At 44.2% G+C, this 11,374-nt stretch overlaps 1 protein-coding gene across 2 annotated transcripts; it reads right to left on the minus strand.

The window, feature by feature from the left end:
* Window positions 1–3,801: 3,801 nt before the first annotated feature.
* LOC149830084 (ATP-dependent 6-phosphofructokinase 6-like) lies at window positions 3,802–10,433 on the minus strand. 2 transcript variants are annotated; one of them, XM_090016306.1, is made up of 14 exons: window positions 9,872–10,433; window positions 8,615–8,661; window positions 8,432–8,471; window positions 8,261–8,323; window positions 7,834–7,971; window positions 7,495–7,653; window positions 7,332–7,385; window positions 6,787–6,855; window positions 6,545–6,674; window positions 6,023–6,063; window positions 5,653–5,877; window positions 5,156–5,201; window positions 4,905–5,059; window positions 3,802–4,339 (listed from the first exon to the last, which is right to left on the minus strand). In XM_090016306.1, the coding sequence occupies exons 1-14, from the start codon at window positions 9,962–9,964 to the stop codon at window positions 4,142–4,144; spliced, it is 1,458 nt and encodes a 485-aa protein (XP_089872432.1). In that variant the 5' UTR covers window positions 9,965–10,433; the 3' UTR covers window positions 3,802–4,141. The 2 variants fall into 2 exon arrangements, 1 of the variants encoding a protein (XP_089872432.1); XR_016433794.1 differs by having other exon boundaries at window positions 3,915–4,339; window positions 5,262–5,877; window positions 9,872–10,099.
* Between the last annotated feature and the right edge of the window lie 941 nt (window positions 10,434–11,374).

An 11,374-nucleotide genomic window follows, 5' to 3' on the forward strand; every position in this document is an offset into this window, starting at 1 on the left:
CTTGCTTGTGGGAGCTGTAAGGCATGTTTGGCTTGGTCGTTGAAGGTGCTAGCCGGTATGGGACGGCTAGGCACGTAAGTGGCGATCAGATGCACGATGGACCATGTTCGGAAGGATTTCTTGAAAAGAAGGGTTTGTTAAGTTGACGTTCCGCTGGGTAAGAAGCTTACGTGTGGGAAACACGTGCTGTGAGGCTGACTAGGCCATGAGGCCTAGTGCCGCACGGGCCTTCCTTGGCTTGAAATGCGAAAAATTTGGCCTTGGAAAATTAGCTCGTGACAACTGGTATCAAAGCAGAGCATACGAGTGCCTAAGTGGTTGATATGTTGGAGAGCCTTTGGCCGGGTTTCTCTTCATGTTGCCAAAGCATGTTCGGAGCACCGAGGTCGGATTGTGATGCTTCATGGTGGAGTTAACATGAAGGCTGGTTTGTTGGAGTGGGATTGGCTATGTGGAAGGCCAACTATATAGTCAGCTCAGAAAAACAATGTGCAGTTTCTGTGTGGGCAAGAAAGATCGTTGTTTTCCTTCATGCCTCGAAAGCTTTACGAGGCACAGTGGCGTACAAAATGTGTGTTTAAAAAAGAATGAATCCTTTGGGTCAAGTCAACACTGAAAGGGCAGTGTTTGCTTATTGCGAGCTCACCAACCACCAAGAAAGTGCCCTATGAATGAGGGCTTATGCACGACAGAAGGTCGCAGTGGATTGCGGTGGACCGTTGTTGGAGTTGCTAGAGACACGCTGAGGTATGGGACTCAGTGTGTTTGAAAGTTGCGACAAGTGCGGGTTGAAGCCACAGTGTAGGCACGCCTTTGGGTTCAAGGGTGCCTTGTTTGGTGAGGGCAGTGCGAGGAGGAGCTCGACTGTCGCTCTGTGTTTGGTGAGTGCAGTGCGAGGAGAAGCTCGACTGGCACTCTGTGTTGAGGGCAACGCGAGAGGGAGTGCCTCGGTTGTCGCTCGTGTGTGTCGGCATACTCTCCACGGACCACAGTCAGGATGACAGGTGGTGTGCAGACCGAGTATGGCCGAAGTGATGCAACCTGAAGTGACTGAGCCAATGAGTGGGCAATGAGGGCTTACAGGGGAGTCAAGTGAGTTGGTTGAGGGCAACGCGAGAGGGAGTGCCTCGGTTGTCGCTCGTGTGTGTCGGCATACTCTCCACAGACCACAGTCAGGATGACAGGTGGTGTGCAGACCGAGTATGGCCGAAGTGGCGCAACCTGAAGTGACCGATACAATGAGTGGGCAATGAGGGCTTACGGGGGAGCCAAGTGAGTGTAACCTCCAGAATGGGCTTCATCTTGTTTTGGCGGTCTGTGTGTGAACCGCATGGTCGAGTGGTGAAGTTGGGGTGAATGGGGGCGCCCGAGTGTGAACTTGGTGGTGTGCAATGAGGGCACACGTGTGAAGCGTGCTGAGACGGCAAGATGTCGTGCGGGCATGGGAGACCCGCTTGAGAATGGGGACTACGCTGGGGTCCCGTGATTATGAAAAGAGAAAAGGAACTGAATGGTAAGGTGCACATCATCCGGATGAATTGCGTTGTCGAACGGAACTCCATAGATGTTAAGCGAAGAGATCGTCGAGGACGACGATGGCTTGAGTGGGGGAGAATGTTGCACCTGAAATCTCGGAGAGCCTTGCAACGTGCCATAGGTATGGGACTTGGTGCGGTGCATGGGGTTGAAGAGACGTATGCATGCCACTGATAGTGCCCTGTGCCTAAGCTTGACACTGGGCTGTGCAAAGGAGTGTGGCATGTGCACGGGTTGGTGCAACACAAGTGCTGAAAAGGTGTGTGCATGTCACTGATTGCGTCATGTGCCTGAGCTTGGCACTAGACAGTGGAAGAAGTGTGTGACATGTGCACTGGCAGGGTGCAGTGCACATTCATAAGAGGTGCGTGCATGCCTCAGATTGTGTCCTGTGCTGGAGTGTGGCGTAGGGCTGTGCAAGGAGTGTGGCATGTGCACAGGTGTGGTGCAGTGCAGATGCGGCAACAGATGCATGGATGTATGTGAAGTGCAGTGGAAGTGCCCCAAGAGTGATGGATTGGTTGGTTGCGGCGTGCATGAGGCAGTCGGGTCAACCCCGTGGCAAACAGGCCTTGCCCATGTGTGCAGAGTTTGGTGCACATGCATAACAGTGGTGTCGTGTGTTGCACAGACCATTGTCAGGCGTTGTGCATGTGGCGTACGAAGCACAGCATGCGGTGGGCACGTAGTTGCGGTGAGCATGGTCAGAGCTTGGCATGTGCAGCAATGTGCGCAGTGTGGGCATAGTTGCGTGCACAATCTTTGAGGCGATAATCCAATGAACATTTGAAGTTGTTTAGGGCCAAGATCGAAGATTCACCGTGTAAATGGACTATGGGGAACGCGTGGGTGAAGGCGGATTTGAAGAATTCCGAAGTTGAGAAATTTATGGTTCCCCAAGTGTTATTCGGGTTCCTCTTGCTGGTAGGGGCCTGGCTCCTAAAATACCTATATAGGGGACCTCCTGTTTGAGCTGTCTGGCACATGTTGCAGCAGTTTGGCATAGGCACCCCCTATATCGCACGGGCAGCACTGGGAGTGCATGGGGGTGTCCGTGTGCAGTGCAAATCCCCCATGGGACTTAGGCAAAGGCCTTGGGTGCGCAGGTAGGCGACTCTTGGTGCGGCGGTGCGGTCCCAACCGTGCATGGTGGCACGGGGTTGTGCAAGTGAGTGCACAGCGCCAGCGAATGAGTTTGGGTGGTGCTTATCGCTATGGCATGAAATCATCAACTGGTCTTCGGACTGGGGGTCGAAAGACCTGGTCCCTTCGGTGGTGAGGTTATGTTGGGGGCGTGCCCATGGGGCTGCGATCTGCTCCATGGCACGCGAGGCTAAGGCATCTGTGCGTTGTTGGCTCAGATGGTTGGGCTTGAGGAAAGGTGGCTTGCAATGATGGTTGGAGGCATGACATGCATCGGTAAAGGCTTTGGGATGTGTTATGCTCCCCATGACCCGTGTTGGATGTTGGTTAAGTCGGTAGTGTTGCGAAGGCACGTTTCAGCTCTTGTCAACGTGCGCTTGCTTGTGGGAGCTGTAAGGCATGTTTGGCTTGGTCGTTGAAGGTGCTAGCCGGTATGGGACGGCTAGGCACGTAAGTGGCGATCAGATGCACGATGGACCATGTTCGGAAGGATTTCTTGAAAAGAAGGGTTTGTTAAGTTGACGTTCCGCTGGGTAAAAAGCTTACGTGTGGGAAACACGTGCTGTGAGGCTGACTAGGCCGTGAGGCCTAGTGCCGCACGGGCCTTCCTTGGCTTGAAATGCGAAAAATTTGGCCTTGAAAAATTAGCCCTTGACAGTTACAGTGAATGCAAGTGTAGAACTGCTCAAGATATCATCTCCCTGCCTTAAAGAAAAAAAGTCTCTCTATAGCATTACGGCAAGAGACGCACACCTAAGGATCACACTTGCCATGCCTTTCAGCTTATACCCTTTATAACCGACCCACCAGCCAGGTGGAGGAACCTTTGATATGAACTTATTGTGGCTGCAATCTCTCAGAAATAATAGTTTTAGTAATCTTTGTTCTAACATTGACCTAATCCACGAAATTCGTTGTGAGGTGCGTCGGTGCCCACGATCCCCATTAATCACATGAGGACACGAGAGCTGTCAGCATCGCACAGCAAAAAAACCTGTATTGCCTCTGTGTAAGCAGGCGGACATGGCCACATGCAAACTGATCCCACAAGAGACCCATGGGATCATGGACAACATGCAAGTTACACAAGCAAATATCAAGTAATGACAACAAAACCTGTAAGAGAAGATCGATTTATTTTAATGTTACGGTAAACATTTATTACAGTGTGAAACTGAGACCACGAGAGAAGTGTGGGTATTTGGGAAGTATGAAACACACCCATAAATCCCATATTGTTACAATAAATAATTTATTTAATAAATACTAGTTGCAAGATGGGACTACAAAAGAAGTATGGTGCTTTGGGAAACATCAAGACGCACCCATTAAATATCACCAACGGAACAGAAAACTCGCTGTATGATTGATTCCCTTAGCTGCTACCTCACTGAAATAACAGCAGCAAGCCAGGCACAAATCTCTCTAATTTTTTGGTGCAAATAAAGTTCATTTCGTTGATTCAGATGATGAAACCATTCTCTGTCGCGGGATGGCTATCTTGCTGGATGCCTTGCGGATCCAGAACGCATGACGGATGTTCCACATTTGCTTGTGTGTAGTCCTTCTTGCACATGAAGGCCGGCTGGTTTGTGGAAGAAAGCAACCTCGCCCACATACGATCGGTTATGCAAACTTTATTTTGCTTCTCAGTCACACGCTGCAATCAGAAGGGCCACTAGATATTAGCCGCTTGGAATACCATGCTTTCTCAACGTCAATTGCAATTTAAATGCCGTTGATCCATTGCTAATCATAGTGAATGTCTATAGTCTAAAAACAAATGGAAAGTATTGCTTAATTTGTTGCCAATTTTATAAATAAGCTTAAGCTAGAATTGTCTCCATCAATGGTTGAGTAACTGACGTGCAGTATAACAGAATACATTAACATTTCTTCTGTTGTAATATTCAATTAGAACTTCAAAAATGACGTTTTTTTTTCCTAGATGCAAAAAAAAATTGATGTTATTAGATGCTAGGTTGTTATACAAAGCAGCAGTCACATCATGATGGAACAAGCAGATGATGTGATGCGTGGGCCTCCTGTCCCCATAATTGTGGAGATGGATCGTAATCAACAAAAAGTAGCGGTCACGGGCAGTTGGACTATACCTACTCCTGCTAAGAGTTAAGAGACTGAGGCATACCATCCATATAAGAAAGTAATCAGTCATGTTTCATTTATTAAAATGATCATAATTCAAGGTCATGATTGTCACTCACATGAATTGGTATATACGCGTGCCTGCCATTAACAGGCCCAACCGTGAAGCCGGTGTATCCAGCCATGGCACCATGAAGAGCACTGTGTGCGAGGAGGGAGCAGTATACATTGTCTGAGGCATTGCTGGGAATGGCTCGGATCATGTACGTCGGATCTGTGAAAAGGAAAAAAAAAAAGAAGCTTTGAGCACAATTTCAGATATCTCAAAACTAATTTGCAGTAAAAATAGCTTGGGGTTTGGTTCACAGACCTATGTATTTGAGGTTCAACACAATCTTTTTCTTCTTAAAATGTTCCTGTAAGCGAAAACAATGAGTTCACAGGCACATCAAAAAACAATACAAGCATAAACATACATGCTTCATCACCATGTGCTGTCCACAGGCCTATGAGGCTTGAGAAGCCTTATTCCATTGTAAAGCAGCACACAAATGGAATCCCCTCATTGAAATGGCTGCACCCGATTGCACAAGTGTATCGATATCCTCCACCATGGAAGGAAAGTCTAGCCACATATGTTGGTTGGGCTAATTTGACTTTCCCTTTGTTTCGCTCACTCAGGCTTGTAGATTGCATCCATGCATGTGAGTTTTTGAGTGTGCTCTTTCACAAGGGCTTGGTAGACAACACTAAGGCTTACTTGATTGTGTTCCCCATACTGTGAGGTTTGGCATCTCCCCAGAAATCCAGAAAGAAAGCACGGATTTGTGGTTGCAATTATGCATACTGGGATGACTTGGAGTATACCTTAATCTTCTGAGATAGCCAGAGGCCAACATCGTGAAGAACCATGTGTCCGTACTGGTCCCTTTTATCAACACGCTTCATGCTGTTAGCAACAAGTTCCTGTCCCGCACCCTCTGCTACGACAATGACCATGTGGCCTTGCTCTTTGAGCCGGTGCTCCATAAATTCAAAAAGGCCACCCTTCCCTTCCAAATAGAAGGGGCATTCAGGAATTAAGCAACAGTCCTAGGAATTACAAAAGAGCGAGCTTGTCAACATCCAATGAGATATTCCGAGATACACCTAAAGCTACAGTTTCAAAACCAAGATACTGAGTAGAATTCTCAAAATGGCAAATAGAAGGTACATAATAAAGAATCTTAAAGCATACCACGTCTCTGCTAGCCAGTGTAGCGTGCATAGCAATAAACCCTGCAGTATAAAGCGTACGACATATTTAGGACATAGAAAATGCTGTACAAATACTTGTTAAGAGGTCTTTTTGAAGCCACTTAGACATTGGATGTACTTTCATGAATGGCATATGAAATTTCTTGAGGATCAACTTCGAAATCTCCCAAAGGTTTAAAAGAAAAACAGCTGTGAAGATAGAAGATTTTCCAACAGAAGTAACTTTCTTACACCTCAACTGAGCTCACACTGACTCTTTCACAGAGCTTTCAAGTCAACTGAGTAGCTTGAGGCAACTGAATTGGATAAAATCAGGTCAATGCAGTTGCCATAGCAGGGTAGACTTCAGCAGATAGCATACTTTGGAGAACATTCACCAGCTGAACCTCAAAGTCAGGTGAATCTCTCCCGAGTTCAACTTATATTTCTTACTAGACTTTAAAACAAAAAGGCAGAATCTAAACGACATAAACATTAGATTAAACCAGTTAACACCACATACCACTATTGCGACCCATTAGCTTGACAAATCCAACTCCGTTCTCGCCACTTTCGGATTCAACATGTGCTGCACTAATGGCCCTCTGAGCCTCTTCCACTGCAGTGTCAAAACCAAATGATTTGTCGATAACCTGAAACCAAAGATACAAAGAATGAAACATTAGAGTGTCATTCACCAATGTAATGAATCATCAAGAACAAAAGTTGCATCTTAATATATTATAATCCAAAGGAGCAGATTACCACAATGTCATTATCAATGGTCTTTGGAATTCCAACAACTGTAATCTTAAGGCCACGCCTTTGAATCTCCTGCAGAGTACAAGGTTCAAGAACTTGAACATTTTAAGACTCGTAAAGTGAAAGAAAGCAAGACTGTTTGGAGACTAACTATCCTAACTGATGGGTCCCAGGATTGAATCTCACTGGAGGTATTCCCCAGCTTCACTGTTGAGAAGAGAAAAAAAAAATTGCTTGAAATGTTGGATGAGGAACAAGGCTTGCAATGAAAAAAATAACAACAATTTGGGAAACGAGGACCTAAGTTTATGAGGGTGACCGCAAAAAGAAAAAAATCAGCTTGAGGAAGTCGTGGGACAACTAGAATTATGAACAGAGAATGGACTGAAAGGATATACTATCCAACCTCATAGGAGGGAATACATGTTTATAACAAAATTTCAGCTCCTATCTCCTCTGTAAATCCATGAGGAAAAGTTAGCACAAGAAGCTGTCGAGCAATGTTAATGAACCTAGGTTAGATGTAATTTCCACACAAAAATAGTTACCTGAAAAATATCATTAGCACCTTTTTGGGTACCATCTCCTCCAATTATATAAACCTGAAACAGAAAAAAGTTACAAAAAGAAAGGCTATGAACTTTATAAAAGAAAATGCTATCACAAAGGCATGTGGAAAATACAATAACAAAAAGAATTGCACTCACTGACCTGGTTAATCCCCCTGTCCTGAATGCTATCAACTATCCTATGGGTGATCTGCCCACCTCGCGAGGTGCCAAGAATGGTACCACCACGCTTATGAATGTCATTCACCACTCTGGGCGTCAGAGTAATGGTATTGCGGCAGTAGAAGCCCTTGTATCCTCCCTAATGATTTGAAGCAATACAAAGTTGACCGCACCACCGAATCATGCATCAAAGAAACAAGTCAACATCAAATAAACAACAACCGGCACACTTAACTCCAAGAAGTAATCACAAAACTAGGAATAGCTGATTCTGAGACCTAGCATATTTTGCAGGACTTGAAATTCGCAGGGTATTTACCTCGATGCCAAATACTCTAGTAACGCCATACATATGGTAAAGGCCACACACTAGCTCCCTTATGACCGTGTTAAGCCCCGGACAGAGGCCGCCGCAAGTGACAATGCAGGCACTTACCTCATCTTGCATGAAATAAACCTGAATCGTCCAAAAAAAGCCTCATCAGAAACCTCAGCGAACTTTTGTCAGTAAAGGAAATATATAGACAGGGCACATGTCGCCTGGTATATCAATGTTCTTTAATACTTTGAGGTATCTAGAGTTGTTATCGATAGCGGAAGCGATGTGGTAATTACACTGAGTGGGACCCACTTGTGAATTTTGTAGGTCCTACAACTTTAGAAGTTGAAGAGAAAAAAAAAAAGCTTTCCTGATCTTGGCAGCTGCGCAAGCCTGAAAACACATGGAATACAAGAGGACTGCATACCTTTTCCCGAGGCCCTGCTCGTCGAAAATGAGTTCCCCTTGAGCTGCTCTCGTGAACAACAATCTGCATTCAAGAAGGTGAGTCTTTGTCAATACTCTTCACTGTTTTGATCATACCAACAAGGAACACAGACACCATTAAACACCAAGACTCAGAGCATCTCTAGCGTACTGTTTGAGAGACGGTATCATCAGAGTTGACGAAATATTGCCTGAAAGAACAGAGAAGAACAGTGCATGATGAAACTAGAAACCAACAAGTAGAGAAACTGTAGAGATACTTCAAGTTGCATGATGAAACCATAAACCAATAAAACATTTTAGTAATTTCAGATATAATTCAAAGCCATCTTACTTGACAACCGCATATGCTGGATTGAACTGCAAAGGATTCGTATAGGTCTGCCAGAGAAAGGCACAATCATTAGTTATGAAGTGAGGGGGAAGAAGAAAAAAGAAACAAAATCAGCAATTCAGCTATTGCCTGACATAAAAAACCATCCTTTTCCCATAAAATTATAAAAGAAAAGAGGACTTTCGGACGAGGAAAATAGAACAGAAGACATTAACCTAAGTCAAATTAGAGAAATTTGGAAGAACTGAACGATTAATTATTCCTGACCGTCTATCATAACGGAAACCTTAAGGAAAAAAAAATAGTAATTTGATTGATCCCGATCGGCCGCAGAAAAGGCTTCGCCATTGCAAGTTCGATGAAAATTGAGAATTTATCAAGGAAAAAATATCATATTTGAAAAAAGGAAATAGAAATCCACAGAGCCTCTATCTTTTTTGCAGAAGGAAGCATATAACTAGAAATACAAAATATAATGATACACAAACGAAATTGGAAGGGCATTCATGATCGGGCTCAATCTTCACCAATAGTTGAAGAAACAAAGATCAAGCTACAAATAAAGGGCGCAGAAAACCTTGTGAGTGACAGAGTTCATAAGAATCAAACAGCCGAAGAAAAATAGCAAAAAATTCTTGGGTAAAAGTGAGGTTTGAGAGGAAAAAAATGTCCAAAGGAGCGCAAAAATCACAAATAACCAGGGAGATCAAACGATGACATATAAATTTCGCTTAAAAAGGGAAAAGCAAGTTTTTTTGGGGAAGGAAAAACAAAAGGAAACCACCGAGACAGACATCAAAGAGAGAGAGAGAGAGAGAGGAATTGAAACAGAATTAAACACAAATACAAAAAAAACAGAGCAATTAAAAAAATAGAGTAAAGAAAAGAACAAGAAGAGGAAGAACTACTAGACAAGGCCACATGAAAACAGAACAAATAATGGACAAAACAACAGAGGGAAGAGAACCAGAGAAATCAACGCAATGAAAATCATAAGATGCCTCAACAAAACAAGAGAAAGCAAACATAAAAATAAACCACGAAATTTAGAAAAAAAAATCAGAACGAGCGAAACTCAAAAACAAAGAGCCGATTGAAGCAAGTCAAACAGAAGCAGAAGTAGAAGAAGAAGAAGAAGAAGCGGAAGAAGGAGAAGAAACGGTAGCGAAGTAACTCACTGGAGATCAGGAACCAAATGGAGAGATCAGAGAATCAAAGAAGCAGAGGAAGAAGAAGGAATGGAGGCGAGGAACTCACTGGGAGATCAGGGATGTAATCGGTGAGATGAGGGACGTCCTCGAGGACGTACCCGCTGTCTCCGGTGACCACCTTCGACTTCGACAGGGCCATCCCGACGGCGTCCTCCTTTCGCCCTCACCTCCGACTCTTGATTCCTTCCACTCCTTGGTGATAACCGAGATACTCCCTGGTCTCTCTATGTGTTTGTGTTTATGGGAGTGTGGGCAGAAGAGGAGGGGGCGTCCACTCAGCGCGAGTACTGTAGGCAACGACGAGGGAGAAAGGGAGGGAGTGAGCGTATATATACAGCCACAGGGCTTTAGCGTTAGCCATCGTGACGATCACGACTACAGGGTACGTCTGGTTGACAGGGACGCCGTCGAAAACCGGGAGCCCAAGCCATCGCGTGCGACCCGTCCTGACGCAGAGAGAGATCCAGCGACAGAGAGGACGATGGAGAAAGGGTAATGCGGGAAGGTTCTTACAGAGAGCGTGCGAAGGGTCGCTGTCTCAGAGTCGAAGACGACGACCCCTCCAGTCTACCAGAGAGAGAGAGAGAGAGAGTTTCCTTTCCACTTCCGTCATTTCGTGTGCGAGCGGGAGATTAAAAAAATACAAAAAAAGTCGTCAAATGTAGAAGAGTCATGTTTTGCTCATCAATTACTAATCATGCCATTGGATATGAGTTTTCATGTAATAGCCCACTCCCTCACGTCAAATACAACGCCTCGCCTCTCTCAAAAAGATACGGGCACGATCCGACACGTCAATTCGAAAATTTTCTAAAAAAAATAAGACTTCAGGACACGGTTTTCTTTTAGATTTTTAACCAATAAAAAATTATCTTTTGATATGTTAATATCTGAGATAAATTTTTTGCTGAAATATTATTATTGTACTTATCCATTTTAGCGTATCATACCGTGTCCGCTCATGTCACCAAGAACATGCGGTCAAAATGCCATGTCTTCGTCGTATTGCTTACATCCCTGTAATTTTGAATCATTTTGTAATTTCATTGCCAGCGATTCCAATTCACAGGGTGGACAATGTAGTTTTAAATCACATGAGAAAGGTCTAAAATGGTAACTAATATGAAGTTGAATTTCATAGGCTCATTTTTTTTCACGTTTGCCTGTAAGCAAATGAGAATCTTACCCTCACCAAATGAGAATCTTACCATTTGAGATGTCAATGGATCAGATGCAACCTGATATCTGACCAAATCCGGCTCCATTTAAGGTAAGCCAAAATAACATGTGATTATAATCGGATGTGTATGGTTTTGATTTTTTGCTACCAAATCCAACAAATATTCAGATTTGATAGATATCCGAATCTCATTACATGTAAAAACCTAATATGATATATTCTTTTCACCATCCAAATCGGATTATCTAACATCCAATTAATCGAATCTAATATTTGCTGCATCCAATCCGAATCCGAACCATTTTACTTACCATCGCGATTTTGAGAGAATGATTCTTATTTGGTGTCAGGCAAACATGTGTCCTGAGG

The sequence above is a fragment of the Nuphar pumila genome, chromosome 8 (assembly GCF_984573655.1).
Source record: "Nuphar pumila chromosome 8, dmNupPumi1.hap1.1, whole genome shotgun sequence".
In the NCBI taxonomy this organism is placed as follows: Eukaryota; Viridiplantae; Streptophyta; class Magnoliopsida; order Nymphaeales; family Nymphaeaceae; genus Nuphar; species Nuphar pumila.